Source organism: Neoarius graeffei, chromosome 2, assembly GCF_027579695.1.
Source record: "Neoarius graeffei isolate fNeoGra1 chromosome 2, fNeoGra1.pri, whole genome shotgun sequence".
NCBI lineage: Eukaryota > Metazoa > Chordata > Actinopteri > Siluriformes > Ariidae > Neoarius > Neoarius graeffei.
The window spans coordinates 81,343,320-81,361,694 of NC_083570.1; the positions used below are offsets into that span (position 1 = coordinate 81,343,320).

General features: G+C 42.3%; 1 protein-coding gene across 3 annotated transcripts in view; it reads right to left on the reverse strand.

The window, feature by feature from the left end:
* mob2a (MOB kinase activator 2a) overlaps positions 1 to 18,375 on the reverse strand; it is a 119,170-nt gene that overhangs the window by 31,190 nt on the left and 69,605 nt on the right. The window contains exon 1 of one of the 3 annotated variants that reach the window (XM_060915052.1): positions 4,770 to 5,108. The exons of the other annotated variants lie outside the window; for them this stretch is intronic. Within the exon in view, the coding sequence (XP_060771035.1) occupies positions 4,770 to 4,807 (38 nt within the window). The 5' untranslated portion in view covers positions 4,808 to 5,108. Of the gene's footprint in view, positions 1 to 4,769; positions 5,109 to 18,375 lie in introns of those variants that run through there. 3 annotated transcript variants of the gene reach the window in all.

Consider the following 18,375-nt stretch of genomic DNA (forward strand, 5'->3'; position numbering starts at 1 on the left):
TTTCCTTCGGGTTCTCCGGTTTCCTCCCAAAAACATGCCAGCAGGTCTACTGTCAGTCCACCTTAAAGTAGCCTACTTGGTATGAATGCGTGCACAAATTTGTGCATATGTAGTGCTCTATGATGAGCAAACATCATACTGGGGTGTATTCCCACCTTGTGCCTGTTGTCCTTGGGATAGACTGTAGATCCACTGTGACCCTGACCAGGATAAAGCGCTTACTGAAGATGAACAAATGAAATGTTAAGATAAAGATAGTTCAGCTGTGAATTTTTTTTAATTTCATCGCAATTTTCCTTTAAAGTCTTTTCAATAATGATGTGCTTGAGGGAAAAATATCCGTCCATCCATAACCGATTATCCTGTACAGGGTCGCAGGCAAGCTGGAGCCTATCCCAGCTGACTATGGGTGAAAGGCGGGGTACACCCTGGACAAGTCGCCAGGTCATCACAGGGCTGACACAGACAACCATTCACACTCATATTCACACCTACGGTCAATTTAGAGTCACCAGTTAACCTAACCTGCATGTCTTTGGACTGTAGGGGAAACCGGAGCACCCGGAGGAAACCCACACGGACACGGGGAGAACATGCAAACTCCGCACAGAAAGGCCCTCGCCGGCCACGGGGCTCGAACCTGGACCTTCTTGCTGTGAGGCAACAGCGCTAACCACTACACCACCGTGCCGCCCGAGGGAAAAACATGCATTATTGTATCATCTATACAGACCTTACTTCCTGCCTATCATGTCAATGATTCATCAAAATCCATTGCTTTTTTGCAGCGCTAGTGAGACCAGGAGAAAATTGCTAATTTGTGTGGTGAAGTTTACACAAGTCAGTCCATTCAAGAACTGCTGCTGTGCAGTTTTGGTGCTCTTGCACACCTGAGTAAATTCAACCGCGAATAAGCAAACTCATCATCAGCTGGGACTGAACAGAGCATGGAGAGAGGGGAAAAGAAAAAAAAAAAAGCAACCATGCAGTACTGAGACCTGCTTGTGTACTTTCAATAAGCTGTGCACATTCTGTCCTGTATACTCATCACTTTACCTCATTTGGAGTCACAGACATTCGGTGTCCTGTGAAGCGTCTGCAGGAACATGCTTCACTGAGCAATACCATGTCCTTCCTTGCAGCTCGTCCACTGATGAGTTGCTTCATGAGATCTTATTTTTATATTTATAAAAAATAAGAAGCCCGACAACAAAAAAAAAAGGTCATTTCTACGTTGAATATCACTTAGCCTAAAGAGAAAGACAAGATGGCGTCTTTATAGGAGTCTGGCCATAAACTCTGCAATATGCCCAATTGCCCAAAAACAAAGGAAGCTGCCAAGCTCTGAAGTAATCAGGCAGCTATGTGCTGGCAGGGCTGGAGCAGGAGAGCGCTCCTTTCTCTGCTACCAGGCACCGATTGAATGGACTGACCTTGGGAGCTGACGCTGAGTGATTGTGCAGTATTCCTGTCTGAGTTACATCGCGTGCTTACTGCAGCTCTGAATGAAACAGATACACACTCGATCAACCGCACCGTAGACACAGGGGGTCCAAGTACACAACTCACATGAGTGGGAAAGTCCTGGGGAATACAGAATCACCCAACAATACAATTTAAAACGAACGATTGCAGTCCAGTTTGTATAATGCAAAAGCTAACTTTAGAAGAAGAAACCTTTGTCACATGCACACTTCAAGCACAGTGAAATTAATCCTCTGCATTTAACCCATCTGAAGCAGTGAACACACGCGAGCACGCGCGCGCGCGCACACACACACTCAGAGCAGTGGGCAGCCACACCAGAACGCTCGGGGAGCAGTCAGGGGTTCGGTACCTTGCTCAAGGGCACTTCAGCCCAAGGCCACCCCACGTCAACCTAACTGCATGTCTTTGGATTGTGGGGGAAACCGGAGCACCTGGAGGAAACCCACGCAGACACAGGGAGAACATGCAAACTCCACATAGAAAGAGATGTACACTTCATATGAGGCATAATCAAGTCCACATACAGAGGTCCTTCTTAAGTTCATCTTAGGACAGGGGTGGGCAATTATTTTTTCCATGGGGCCACATGAGAAACAGAAAATTTAGTGGAGGGCTGGACCAAAAGGCTGAACTAAATTCTGCATAATATTAATTGTATTTCTTTATATAAAGCAGTAAATAACATTGTTTTTACAAGCTGCTAAGAGTATGGAAAAAACAAGGTTGCCTTAAAAAAAAAAAAAAAAGGTCATTATTCAATCAAATTTCCCAAAACAATGGTTAACAAAATGTGAACGTTTGTACCATTTTTTTTCAGTCACATTCACCCCAAAACACAATAAAAGACATCACAATATTGTCTTTCTACTCCAAGTATCAAGCAAGATACATCATATTATAATAATGATGCCCACATTTGTAGTCTAAATCACCTCATGTGACCTGCTCGCAACAACGTCGATTCGGTGTAGGTATCAGATCTACAGATCGGCTCGGGCTCCGGCGCCTGCTGGTGACGTCACACTACGTGATTGGCTGGACCGTTTGAAGGATGACATACAAGTTTGTGGTTGGTCTGGACAAATTATGGAAGTAGTTATCGCGGGATTAGGTTTCGTGGGATTTCATGTCGCGCGCGCGTTGCGTTTTTGTTGAACACAACTTCAAAATAAAAGCAATGCACATTCAGTCCATGCATGAGGTAAAATTAGAGAATACGTTTATTTTGTAATTTCTAATTAACCTTACGCGGGCCGGTCAGAATGAACCAAAGGGCCGGATGCGGCCCGCGGGCCGTAAAATGCCCAGGTCTGTCTTAGGATGAGACTTTTCCCCACAAAGATGTTTTTTTTTCCCCCTACTCCACAGCTCCCCCTAACACCTTAAACATTCTCACCTACAACCGCAAACTCATTACATGATGAATACAGATACATGGCACGTGATTTGTCATTAAAATAAACATTTAATTTTTTTTATTTTACTGTTTTGGAATTACTAGTATGACACAATGGCATTGTTTGCTTAAAAGTATTCGATTTAGTAGATGCACTTAAAATAGTAAGCATACAAAAAAATTAAAATACAATGATCAGATTAAAAAAAAAAGTTGTTCTATCAAAAATTTTCACTTTAAATTTCATTTACACACTGCTTCCTGCCCAAAGTGTCCTTCAGGTTATTGGATAACTGCATTAAAATGTGTGGAACCTGGAACGTACATTCTGCTATTCAACAGTAAAAGGAAGGTATTTGTAAGGACCAGTATTAAACCTCTGCGTATGTTTATTCAGTAAATAGTTTATCACGTAAATGTCAATGCAAAGAACTAATCGAGGTCTTGCAAAGGGGGTTTTGTATTCAACCTTGAGAGATAACCATCACCACAGGATCTCTGAAGCTAGGAGGAATTCAAACAGCCAGGAACTGAAGCACATCAGACAAAATAGAGGCTGAGTCAGATGACAAAGCTGATAATACTGCTTGTTGTTTCAGAAACACTAAGCTTTAAACACTTTAAATGTGCTATTTACGCCCTACTGTGAGGCCTTGGAATCATAAGTATTTGCTTATTGGGGGGGGGGGGGGGGGGGGGGGGAGGACGGTAATGATTGCAGCAGGACTAAATCATAAGCTTAGAAAAACTCAGTTGATTCTTTGTTTACATTATTCCAAACAGGAAATGGCTTTGGGATGGTGCAAGTACAGTGTAAATGTACCACCCTTCAAGATGGTTGTTTATACTAAAAGCAGTGAGCATGAGCAGCTCGTTTGAGCCTACCGTTTGAGTTTTTCCATTCATTGATTTCTTTATTGACTGTGTGCGTGCACATGAAAAAGAGCAACCGACCGAATCAGGAGTCCGTGAATGCCTTCCGACTTTGTTTATACGAAAGTGCATATGGTATGATACCAAACTACTGAAATACGAGGGCAGAGAATTTTAAATAAACTAGCACACAGAACGACATTACTTAGTTTATTATAACAGGACGACCCAGATCCTGAAGGCCTGCTAACTCTGCAGTCTGACTGATAAGGAGTGCTCACTTTAGCACCGGAGGTAAATTAGGGTCCCAACACAAGGTAATGCCTGCTGAGGAGGGCAGAACACAACCCACTGCAAGCACACAAAGACCAGGCTGTTCCTCCAAGTGCATGCATGAGAAACGAAAGAGGAGGAAAGAGGCATGAATCACTACAGTCTGATGCTTTTAACCAGATGCAGATGTGACTCTACTCTTGGCGAGCATCACCAAGAATCCTGGAGCTGCAGCAAACGGTTATATATAGAACCGTTCTGCAGTGGGTAGAAAACCTCAACCACATGTGAAAGGAAAAAAATCCTGTTTTCATCCACACTCCACATATGAGCACATGCTTGCATTGGCCCAACACTTTGCAAACTTATTACAACAGACTCGAAGCAGAAGCAAAGCTGCCACTACCCTTTAACAGGGTGACGTGTGCCCTTGGTACTCGGGGGGTGGAGGAGCTATATGAGAATACCACGTCCAAACAGGCAATGCCCTCAACTTCACAAAGAAGCCACATCATGGCCTATACAGAGACAAAACTCTGGTGAATTGCTACGTTTACTCACACCCAAGGTCCCTGGGCACCGTATTTTTACACGTCTCTTGCCATACAACCCCAGCAGCACTGGAGGAGAGGAGAGAAGCAGAGCGGAAATGTACCGGTACTACTAAGAGAAAGCAAACTTGACATGCCTGCAGACGCAAAGTAAACAGCAAGAGAGAAAAAGGTGGGAAAACTGGTACCTATAAAAGAAGCAGTCGCAACACACTAGAACCCCCATCCAGCTGGTGTTGCGGTCGGTCTCGGCTGAGGTCCAAAAAGTCCTCCCCTTATTCCTTTGCGCTCACCCTCCAGATGCGAGAGACTACAGGTGAGGGACAGGGCCGTTACAGCTTTGGCATGGCTGCCTGCAAAGTTCTGCAGCAGCAATCTGGCCACGTCACTCCCTCTCTCGATCCCAGCACAGAGGGAGGCAGCGTTAGCTTCAGACCGTTTCCACTCGGCACAACTCAGTCAGCAAACAGCAGTGTCTGCAGTAGGCAAGCGCTGCCGGTCTCACACGATCACTCAGCAATTGTGTGTTCTGTGCTGCTGCTATTGCCAGACTCCCTCTCCCTCTCTCTCTCTCACACACACACACACACACACACACACACACACACCCTCCCTCCCTTTTTACCTCCCCTCTTTGACTCTGCCTCAGTATCTTAGTATATCTCTTTCTTTCAATCTTCTGTGTGTTTTTGTTGGTATCTCTTTACCTCCCGCCCCTCATCCTTTCTATTCCTCTCTCTCGCTGGCTCAGACACTTGAGGCGGGACCATTAGGATGGCAAAGAATACTTGCAGCAAACTGCTGACTAGTCACTGCAGACAGAGCAGTCAGGGTCAGGCATCGTACTGAATTTTTACTGTCTTTTTGGTGCTTCTCTAATTTTTTTCCCCCCCTCCCCTTCTTGGTGTGTTTGCCCAGTAGATTCTAACAGCAAGCACTAGCATGAGTTTCAAATAAAAATCACAAATATTAAAAAAAGCAACAAACAAAAAGCATGAATTAATTTAAACATTAGCATACAATAATACGAATGCATCTGTGCTAACAGAAAACTGATGCAAGACAAAGCCATACAGAACTTTACTCAAAATACGTTATCTACCCATAAATACATCAGGTAAAAACATGCCTACTTGCATTTTACCTGTAGTGATGAACAGTCTCCAGAGATTTTTTAGCTTAACTACAGAGAAAACCTCCTCTTGAAGATGCAAATAATTTTGAAGTGCATCATCTATCAGGTGCAACCCCTGACAGAAATAGAACATTGATGCATCATATCATGCACCATGTATCAGTATGAGCACCGAACGTTTATTAAAAAAAATTTAAAAAAATTTTTTAAAAAAGAGCATTAACACATTTCCCTCTGTTTTGCATCCTAATGAACAAAATGATAAGCCTTTGAAACAAAATGTCATTCTTTTTTAATTGCAGGTCACTAAAGGGAGCGTTAACTGTCTATGCTTCTTAATAGACAAACACTTTAGTATTGTTTCCATCACTAATGAAGGGGAGAGTGGGGTCGGTTGTAATTAGGGCTTTGAACCGGTTCAAGGAACGAAAACGAAAACCGGGAACTTTTTCTATTTCACATGGAACAGAAACGAAACCAGAAACTTTTATTTTTTATGTTCCGGAACAGAAACGCTTATTAAAAATAATGGTAACCGGTTAATACCGGTTTTTATTTCGTTCCTCAAAGTTTCTGTAGCCTACAAATAGTCATTCTTCTCCTGCGCAAGTTTCTATGACCCGCTGGGGTTCACTTCCTGTGTGACGTTCGCTGACTGAATGGAGAGAGCGGGAAGGTGGACTACTATCACGTCTCCATGTGATAATAAGTGAGTAATTGCATTACTGAGTGTCTGAGCAAAGAAGAGCCTGAACGTTGCAACCTCCCTATTGGCTGTTTATAAAAATGTATCAATTGTTGCCCTTCCCACGGGAATCATCGCGGGCTCGAGAGACGAGACCTGACGAGTTAGTTCGTTGGTAGCAGAACAAAATGTCTGGACACAAATCGGGTTTTCAGAAAAGGAAAGAAAATAAACGGAGGGTCGAAAATACAAAAAAGGAGGCAGAAAATGCAAAACGGAGTTTTAAGGTAGGACAAATGGTTACTTTTCTGAGGCAGCCCGCCGTGGCTGCAGGCTTTCAGTTGTCATTGAATGGTTACTTTTCTGAGGCAGCCCGCCGTGGCTGCCTGCAGGCTTATTTATTATAGCCCATTTAGTTAAAATAGTTGATATAAAATGTTTAGACTGTTTTTTTTTTTTTTTGGGGGGGGGGGGGGGGGGGGTTTGCGCGATGTTGCACCCAGGTCCAGATTAGGGCAGAACCGGCCCTGGCTACATTTCAGCTGTAGTTTGTTATGAATGTATGTACTTGCATAGATGTGTACTTCCAATATGGCGCCTAACAAAATCTCGCGGCGCGGTGACGTCATGCGGTAGCCTTTGGTAACACACTAAACGAATTATCTTTCATTTTTGGCACTTTTTCTGTTTGTGTAGATGGGAAGACATACTGAGAATCCAAATCACCAACATTTGAAATAATAATTGTTTTGAATTATTTCTTGTCTTATTTAATGAAGGTTGTAATAGAATTAGCCTACATTTGGCTTAAGCTGGATGAGACAGAGACATAATTTTATAGCCATTTGTTAAACAGCTGACAGGGAACGTAATTAACCGTTCCGGGAACGAAATTTTTTTGTTCTAACCGGTTCGGGAACGTCTATTTAATGGTGGAACCCAAAACTGGAAACGTTAAAATTCCGTTTCTGTTCGGAACGAACCAATAGGAAAAAAATTCCGGTTCAAAGCCCTGGTTGTAACGCTATCAATCTCTAATCAGCAACAAGCTACAGTATGGACACTCAGCTCTGCATGAGATATAAAAAGTAGTAGATTTTGAATGTGTGCACGTTTGCTTGCAAACAAAACCAAAATATGCTGGTTTTGTCAAGCCACTGCTGAGTTGATCATCAGTTAACAAGATTAATGGTTTACTGTGCTAAGCTGGTGATTATTAGATTAGATTTCAAGATGGCTAAAAGTGTGAGGTTGAGTTGTAACAGGGTTGCCAAGAGTAATAGTTAAGATATTTAACAAAACACAAGACAGTGGTTTCCTTCCTGGAAAACTTCATGGACCAAGGATGATCCAATCCTAACCCATCAGCTGTTGTTTACGTGATTGACTTTATGGCTTTGGGCATCACCTTATGCCAAACATTTATGCACTCAAGAATATATTTTAGCAAAGAAAGAGCTTCATTTGGTGCAAACATTGTATGTGGCTCCACTGATGCCTATTCTGTAGAACGGAAGCTAAAATACCTCCATCATGTTCTCAAATTTGAAGCCAGAGTCGTTGTGGTTGAGATGAGAATAGAAGTCAGGTACACTTATGCCGCTTTTCCACTACAAACGCGGCTGAGCCGTGCCGTGCCGAGTCGAGCTGAGCGGGGCTGTTGGAGTTGCATTTCGACTACAACCGCGCTGAACCGTGCTGGCTGGAAGTGGGTGGACACATTGGGTGGAGTTAGCGAAAGTGGGTGGACATCAGGTGATGTCGTTAAGCAGCGCAAACAGTGACATCAGTGACAGTGGCGGAACAAGTCAGAGCCGGGCCGGGGGCGGGGCAAATGACCGGGCCCTTTATTAAAGCTTATCATAACATCATTTTAGGCTACAAAATGTCCGCAACTGCGGTGTTTACCAATTTCAACACTACCGGGTGCAACTATGTTATTTAGTACATCAAGTCCTTCAAACGAACATGTAACTCAGAAACAAAAAACATTAGGATACTGTACATGGCTCATAATAAAACATCAATAGCCTATACTGCGCACATTATTTGAAGGGCATACGAATGAGCGCTCAGAGGTTGCAACGGTGACAGGAAGAGTCAGAAATAAAAGGAGGGCGGTGCAAACCTCACTGAATGCACTGTGTTTACCAATTTCAACACTACGGGGTGCAACGTTATTTTGTACATTAAGTCCTTCAAACGAACATGTAACTCAGAAACAAAAAAACATTAGGTGACATACTGTACATGGCTCATAATAAAACATCAATAGCCTACTGCGCGCATTATTTGAAGGGCATACGACAAGCCTTGCGCTCCGCGAACTCGTCCACGATGCTCTGTATGTCACTGATTCAGTGATCTTTTAAGCAGTAGTCTCACGACCCGAATAGTAAACAATAAACATGGAGGACATGGAGTCGTTAGTGTTGCTGGTCTTGGTGCTGTGGCTTGTTGTCACCGACAACGCCAACAGATACTGGCAAGAGCGTATAGATGAGGCGAGGCGCATAAGGCTTCAGAAATTCTCGTAATTCATAATTATTCTTCTTCCGGGTTTGCGGTGTTTACAGATCCCAGCGCGCTCGCGGGGCGTGTGAGGACACTCCTCCTCACCAATCAGTGCACAGGGGAGTGTCTGCTCACGCCCCCAACCTCAGTCGGCACGGTTTGGCTCGCTTCAGCCCCACTCCAAAACGGTGCGAGTTTTAGGGGCTAAGCAGGGCTGAAACGAGCTGAGTCGTGCTGGTTTTTGGTAGTCGAAACGCGAGCCGTGTCGGGCTGAAGTGAGCTGAAGCGAGCTGAAGTGAGCTGAAAAAGGGTAGTGGAAAAGGGCCATTACTCATCTGGTACGCCCGCCCACCCCCAACGTCCAGCGCATTACTGGACCCAATCTTCCATCTATCCAAAGAGCTTAATTATTTTTCAGCTGGAGACATTTCATTAATCCAGAAGCGTCTAAGGAGGACATTCATGACATGGATATGAACTGGAAATTCGTTAATCATATTGGTGCAGAATGCTCTGGCAGTGCACTGTGAATTAATAACTCATTATGTAGGACACATGGCTATTCCGAGTACACTGTAAACCAACTACATTACTTATAAAATCCATCCTATTGGTAGTGCATGTTTTCACACAAACATCTGGCTTTTGACGAACAAATTGCTTTTGCACAAATTTCAAAAGTTGGCTGTCGTTAAGACTGAAATAGCATAGCCATTAAGGCGAACCTAGCCATTATGGCCAAGTAGCTAGCACGATTAAACTAGCCTTTTCCTCGGAAACCTTTCAATGTTTCAAACTTTTTAACAGAAATGGCTAGCAGTCTATATTAGTACTTGTGTCTGGAAAAGTTCAAATAATGATGGCAAATTCTGTGACGAGGTTACATACATGTCAACCCCTTTGGGTGTCCACCTGTAGTATCAGAGGAAGAAATCCATAAAATCAACATAAAATCCTTATAGCCTTTGAATCGCACCAAACTTTTATTTTGATGTACATTTGTACAATACACATTTACATTATTTTTCGCCTGAACAATGACACCATTAAATGTCTCCTTCCATTCAGGAAGATACCGCCCATCGTATCTCATTTTCTTTCTCGGTGTTCCCATTCTTTCACTCAGCAGACGCTATTCAAAATCTCTCAGGTGTAAACAATGTCGCTCTGCACAATGAGAAAATCGTTCGAACAATGACTGTTTGGTGCGTTTAAATGCAGATCGTGCGCATGACCTGAACAAGCGAAGTCTCGCAGTCGCGATACTGCACGAGGCTTGAGGAATAAACATCCGGTTTCACATAGTCTGGGTTATCTGCCCCTGCATACACGCTGTTCTTTGTCTATAAATCGAGCTTTTTTATGTTTTTGCGACGATCAGCTGACGATGTTCAAGTAAGATACACAAAATAAATTTAGGTCAGAAAATACTGAAAATCCGTAAGACTTTGTTTATACGCCCGTACGCCCTTGAAAAGAGCTAAAATCCGTATAATTTCCGGACAATCCGTATAAGTTGACATGTATGAGGTTAGCTGGCTACAGCGGGTCTCATTCATTCCCAAGTGCAGCCACGCCTTCTGACAATATAGTGGAATAAAATTTTTAGAACTAATTTCTGGGGGAAATCTTTTTAAAGAAAAATGTGCAGATACCAGAATAACGAAAATTAACGAACCAAATTAGACACTTTAGACAAATGATGTGGAAAATAGCCTATTTCGTCATTGAAACACATGGGAATGGGCGTGGCTAAAAACTGTACTGCAGCCAGCCAGCAGGGGCACTACACCTGTGGTGGCTTCACTTTTTTTTTTTGAGACAATATGCTGTCCATGTTTTCTACAGTTGATGGCATAACTGCAAAATAGTTTGTAAAGTATAATAAAATGATTGGTTAAAAAAAATGCATCTCCTACAGTATTAACGTCCTGATATGTTTGAACCGACCCCATCCATCATGAGTCAAAAACTAGAGCAAATGTGTGGAGCAAACAGTGCTCCCACTCTCCCTTAGTGATCTCAGTAAGTGTTCACAATCAAGACAACAGTAAATGCCTGGATGACAGCAAAAACTCCCAGGAGAACAAGGACAAAATGATTAATATACATTTGAAAGATGCTCCCCTTCATTGCAGAGCAGGAACGATTACAGCTTCTTGCTGCTGCTGCTGCTACAGCCTGGAGATTAGAGCTGGGATGACATCACCGTCCGAAGAACAGTCAGTGCGTTTACATGCACATAGAGAGAATCGAATTTCTGCCGTTGCTCGACTGAAATCGAAGTTCAAAATGCCATGTATACACCTTAATTCGGCTGAAATTGAACCGAACTTGATTTCTCGGAATCGAGCTACACGACCTAGGCCGAATCCCATTTCACCCCTTGGACCTACCCCTTGGCCCTTCCCCTCCATTTTGCGCGTTCACGTGAAGGGGTAGGGGTATCCCAATCCCAGTTAACGCGGAGGGGTAGGGGAAGGGGTAGGGCTTCTGTACCCCTCCAAACGGAGATTTTCCTGGAGCTGACTCCGAACGAAGGGGTTTGAGTGATTTCCCACAATGCCATGCGGATTTCAGCGAGATTTCATGCGGATTTCAGAAAGATGGCGGTTCCCGCGGCGAAAGATTGTCATAAATGTATTTTCTCCATTATTTACGTGTTTTAAGTTGTTATCCAGAGGAAACACGCCGCTTGATTCGCTTTCGAGCTGAGAATGAGCAGCGATTTCTGAAATCCAAGCTGCTGCTAAAAAGCTTTGGGAGTGAGTATTGTTTTCGGTTGCTTTACTGCGTACGTTTTGTTCTGTTATTCTTGCTTTTATTGTTTACATGAGTGTTCTGACACCTCATTCTGTTGGATGTGGTGCACGAAGCGCCAAAGATATCCCATTCAGTGGTGTTAGTTAACAAATCACACCCTGCCAGCAGAGATTTCTGGCTCTGACTGTAGCGGCTGGTCGCAGCCAATGACGCATTTGGTCGCGTTTTGCTAACGTAAACGCTGACGGAGGTACGCGATGACGTATGCGATCGTTGAAGGGCTATCCCAATACGTAAGGGTTGAATTTCAAGCCCTATCCCTTGTAGCTCAGTTTCAAGGGGAAGGGCCAAGGGGAAGGCGGAGGGGAAGGCGCAGAAATTAGAATTGGGATTGGGCCCTAGATTATGCGATTTCTGCCGAGCTACTTAGTGCATGTAAACCCTATTGAGCTACGTATTCGAGCTACTTACTTCAGCACTGCCCCTTCCGGAAGTGACGAGTGACGAGACCACAAGGGAAACACAACAGCCTCGGTCGGCGTGACAACTAATCATGACAACAGCATGAATCTTTTCTTTTTGTGGCATTGTTTGCACTGTTAAAATTTAGCCTCACTTACTGTATCACCAAATACATCTGTACAGCTGTTGCATAGCTGTGAATTGTGTACATAAACAAGTCATTGTATTTGTGTGTATGCGCGCGCGTGTATATACACACAAATATATGTCCAACATCTGAAGAATGTCAATAAAAACAAAACAATTGAACTTTTTGTGTGTTTATTAAGACACAAGTTAAATTGTAAGCGCAAAAAAAAAAATTTTTTTGTAAGCAAAAAATGGACTTTAGAAAAATATTGTGCAAAATAAGTTGTCTTACAAAACAGTGGTCTGCGCCGGACAGTTTGTAGCCATACAGTCTGTTAGAGCAAGCCTAACAGCTTGAACACGGAACTGCCAATGTTGCCAGATTGGGGGGTTTTAAGTGCATTTTAGCAGATTTGAACATGTTTTGGGCTGGAATACGTCAGCAGTATCTGGCAACACTATAGCTTTTCTTCATGACGGCAACCGGACGTGTACCAACACGATGGGGCGTGTAGTGCCATGTGTGGCTCGGGTGCACAATAGCCCGATTTCACTTGTGCATGTAGGATTGGATTTCTCTGGCACCCCTGCTGGGACCCTTTGCTCGATTACTGACAGTAGCTCGATTTGGACGTGCATGTAAACGTACTGAGTGTTTTATCAAAACTGATAAACCACTTTCCACATACAGTAAGATGTGTGCTAACAATACACACTGAGCCACATACACTTTTTTGGAAAACAACTGAAATCAGGTGGATTTCTCATCTTACAGGGACAAAAAAAAAAAAAAAAAGGGATCTGAAACAGGAACACTAGACTATTAGGATATAGTTTAAAACATGTTCTGACCAGATGGATGCAAATGTAAAAGCATCAGAAAGATCATGGTGTTAAGAAGTTAGAAATTATAAGGGAAAAGTAAAACAGTGAACAGTGAAGCAGGGCAGGAGCATGTACGGTATGTGACTTGGGTTTTAAAAGATGTGAGAATGAGATTTTTAGACTGTTTACATATTACTGCCCTTTTGCTGCTACGTCCGATCATTGCCTTATTTTTGGATTACACTACCTATACCTTTATTTTGTACTATACTGGGTGGGTTTTTTTTGCTTTTATTTTGCACTATATTGCCTTTACTTCAGAGATGGACAAAGTACCCAACTTCATTACTTAAGTCAAAGTACAGACTCCACTGGTCAAACGTTACTCCGATACAAGTGAAAGTTGTCCAGTCAAATTTTTACTGAAGTTGAAGTACTTGCTATTAAAACTAAAAGTATTAAAAGTACATTTTCTGTGAATGCATTGTTGTATTATTGCCACAGCGTTTATAAAACCTAACCCCTCTGAAGCAACCTACTGGATTTACTGACCATCTTGTAGAACCTGTTGAATAAACACCTTTAAAAAACAGATTTCTACATTCTGTTTATTTGGCAAGATTATGCTAAAACACTTCTGAAAGGACTTCAGATAAGTTGATGTTATTCATGCTAGCATAAGTCTCTGTTTTTACACGCTAACTAACAGTGTCCAAGTTAACTAGCTATATGTTAATGCTAGCCGTGGACAAGGCGATGGCAACTTGTTGGGCAAATCCATAGAAAGTCATTTGACTAACCAGACTGCATCATTATTGCAACGTTACCGCTAGCGCTAAAAGCACAGACAACTTCATTGAAAGCTTTCTCTTGGAATAAAGTGTTTACAGACCTCAATATGCTTCCGCAGGTTGGACGGCGGGTTTTTGTAGGCCGTGATGTGCTCCGTTTTCAGCAAACAAAGCAAACATTTAAAACAAAACGAATTTTTAATCCTTTTAGAAAACCGAAACCTGGGTTCTAGGTATAGCCATGAGTGTGCGCGTTCCTCAGAAAAACCGCCTCGTTCCACTCTGCTATCAACTGATTGTGTTAAATAACGCTGCTGAGAAATCATTAAACTTGATTTTATCCAGTCTATGGATGTGACGTGACCCTAGTGATTACTGATAGACTGTCTCAGTGTCACCTGCGAAAAAAAAAAAATCAACCAGGTTTTAGAAAAGAAAAGTGAAAAAAACATCCACTTTCAAGGCTGCTTTATAGTAATGAAGACCTTGAAAGAAATGTAGTGGAGTGAAAAGCGCAATATTTGGCTTTCAAATGTAGTGAAGTCATAAGTTTCCCAAAAAAAAAAAACCTCAAGTAAAAGTACAGATACTCAAAGTGTACTTAAGTACAGTACTCAAGTAAATGTATTTCATTACTGTCCACCTCTGCTTTACTTTGTATTATTTCTTCTGCCCATTTATCCATCCATCCATTATCTGTAACCGCTTATCCTGTCCTACAGGGTCGCAGGCAAGCTGGAGCCTATCCCAGCTGACTACGGGCAAGAGGCAGGGTACACCAGGTCATCACAGGGCTGACACAGAGAGAAACAACCATTCACACTCTCATTCACACCTACGGTCAGTTTAGAGCCACCAATTAGCCTAACCTGCATGTCTTTGGACTGTGATGGAAACTGGAGCACCCAGAGAGAACATGCAAACTCCATACAGAAAGGCCCTCGCTAGCCTCTGGGCTCGAACCCAGAACCTTCTTGCTGTGAGGCAACAGTAACCACTACGCCGCCCGTCTGCCTATTTATTTGTAATTGGCATTCATGGTGGACAGCAAACTAAGAATTTCATTGTGCAAGACAACATGTCCTTACTGTACATATGACAAACACTTTGAACTTAAGTGTTAAATAGGTTTGTAAAAGAAAATCTGACAGAAAAGCCATGATGGAAGGATGGACTGGAGGATGCTGAGGAGTGTTCTCAGCTCGGTTTCGTTTAACTTCAAAAGAGAAAACACTCAGAGCAAGTGGACTAGATTTATTCAGGTCACCAAAAACTAGCAGCTCAACCAAAACTAGTGGAGAAACAGGGATAATTAGGTGAAGACAAGTATTTTTTTTAAACTTCTCAAACAAGTCAAAGCTTTCTCTCTCTCTCTGTGTGCGCGCGTAAGAGACTTCGAAACGCTGCAATGTCAACAAATTACGGCCCGAGTGAACGCACCACGTTCTCACTTATAAACGGATATAAAGGCTACAGATGTAAATGTATATAATGATTAAGAAAGTTGACAGGCTTTAAAACAGTGTGACTGTGGCCCTGGGCTCCTGCTCCAACCCGCCAGTGAATAAGACGACCGACAGACAGCTTGACATCTCTCATACTTGCCAACCCTCCCGATTTCGGCGGGAGGCTCACGATTTTAGCCTCTGTCTCCCGCCTCTCGATCGTATTTGTTAAAAACTGGATAATCTCCCGGTTTTGGGAAATCCCTACCGCCAAATTAAAAACACTCCCGATTATGTCCAATCAGAATCGTATGAGAAACACTGCTGACGTCAACTGATTTTTAACCGATCAACGAACAGAACAGTCACTTCCGTAATGTACGATTCACCCAGGCTGTCCGACATTTTTTACAAGCAGTCATTCATCATGGTCACTAAACCCAATGCCAAATGGCAAAAATATGAATGCAAATACCAGGCTGCATGGGAGAATGAATTTCCATGGATAAGCAAAATGTTCGACCAGCCAGTTACACATTTTAAGGTAAAGATACCTTAAATCAAAATATAATGGACATTTGAGTGTGAAATTAAACTAGTCTTCCGTACCATTTCAGAAACAAACTGTACAACTTCTAAAGTGTTTAGTGAAATTTTGCATGACAGAATTTGTTTGGTGAGTGGATTTGAATAGCGTGGTCATGTCTTAGTGCTATTTTGAATTTATGTTTGAAAGTTTTAAGTGAAAGTTTACAAGTGAATTATCTGGAAAGTGATTGATTTTGATCGAGTTTTGAGGTTTTAAGTGAAAGATTACTAGTGAGTGTATTTTGGTCGTACTAAAATTTTGCATTCGAGTGAATTTCTTTGTGGAGTACATTGATAGTATGGTAGTATTTATAGTGCCATTTTTAAATTTTGTTTGAAAACTTTCAGTCAAATTTGCAAATGAGCAAATTCCTTTGATGCATTCTAATGGATTTTGATAGGATTTCTAGTGCTTTTTAAAAATTCTGCTGGAAAGTGTTTAGTGATAGAGATGCTTTTTAGTAGTACTAATTACGACAGTGCAGTATTTATTTAATTGAGTTGTTACTATTTTGGTTAAATCTTATTAAAATTTTAATTTATATATATTATAGTTCTCTTACATGAGCTTACAGAAGGAAAACATTTGATGCAATCCAATAATACTTTCATTCACTGTGACTATTTTAAGAAATGATAAACGTTCTTCTAAAGCATCACTTGTGTTATTTTCTGTGGGTCTCTGTATGTATACAATATTCAGGTATGAGATTTTTCAGCTCAAAATCTGATTTAAGACTTCCCTTTAATTAGGGCCCGAGCCCTATAGGGCGAAGGCCCTATTGTTCTTGTAAGAGTTCACTATTATTATTATTATTCCGTCTTCTTTATTTTTCTCCGCTGTTGGGCCATTTTCGGGGCGCTTGCCATGGGTGAAAACGCACGAAATTTGGCACCAGTTCCGAGAATTGCCACCGCTACTCAGAACCAAAAGCCCAAACTTGGCCGGGGCTCAGGGCCTCTATAGCGCCCCCTAAGTCGTTGTGATTTTGGTCTCCCGCATTAAGGTGCCTGGTTGCCATGTAGTTTGTAGTAGTGGCATGCCATTTGGTACGCATATGTATCTCACTAAGCCGGACAAAAATGTAATGCCAATGCATTAGCCACGCCCAACAGGAAGTGAGGTAATTTCACTTTTGTGCGAAATGCATGGCCACGAAGACGGCGCAACTCCTCCTAGACCGTTCATAGGAATGTCACCAAAATTGATACACATCATCTACAGACATGGCTGACAAAAGTTACTAAATACGTTTCACGTAGCATAAACCGTTCAGAAGTTATACGTCAATCAATTTTCGATGCAAAATTTTACATGCTTAAAAATTCATAACAAATCTTCTAGTTGCTCAAAACTGCTCATACTTCACACGCACATCACTCATTGGGCTTCTGACATGTTACCCAATTTCTGTGATATTTCGCCACTGGGGGCGCTATTTTTGGGCAAAAAATCCAATCTTTCCTCAAATTTGGTCAAAGTTCACGGCCACCCTCTTACTACCTCCCATGTCATGTATACCACATTTTGGGAATTTTCGTCCATGGGGGGCGCTGTTTTTGGCCGACGCAATTGCTCCAAAACGGGTTTTTGGTAAATTATTCCATAATGCTTTCCCTTCACACCACTACCTTGTGATAGTACGTTGCTGTTGTAGACACTTATTTTTCCAACTCATAATCGCTCATGTACAGCATAGCGCCACCTACTGACACGGGAAAAACCATAAAATTTATTCTTCAAAAATCTATATCTCATCTTCTATTTACTCAATTGTCATCAAACTTCATACGCAAACTCTTCATAGCTCACCTGACATATACGCCAAATTTTGTGCACTTTCGCCCCTGGGGGTGCTGGTTATGGCAAAAATGATATTGCAGCTTCTGATTTGTCAAACTTGGCTAGCAAACTCTTTACAAGACCCTTTTTGGGGCGCTTGCCATGGTCGACAACGCACGAAATTTGGCTCCTTTTTCTTAGACTGCCACCGCTACTGAGAACCAGAAGCCCAGATCCAGGCGGGCCTCAGGGCCTCTTTAGCACCCCCTAAGTCGTTGTGATTTTGGCCTCCCGCATAAAGGTGCCTGGTTGCCATGTAGTTTGCAGTAGTGGCATGCCATTTGGTACGCATATGTATCTCACTAAGCCGGACAAAAATGTAATGCCAATGCATTAGCCACGCCCAACAGGAAGTGAGGTAATTTCACTTTTGTGCGAAATGCATGGCCACGAAGACGGCGCAACTCCTCCTAGGCCGTTCATAGGAATGTCACCAAAATTGATAGACATCATCTACAGACATGGCTGACAAAAGTTCCTAAATAGGTTTCACGTAGGATAAGCAGTTCAGAAGTTATACGTCAATCAATTTTCAATGCAAAATTTTACATGCTTAAAAATTCATAACAAATCTTCTAATTGCTCAAAACTGCTCATACTTCACACGCAAATCA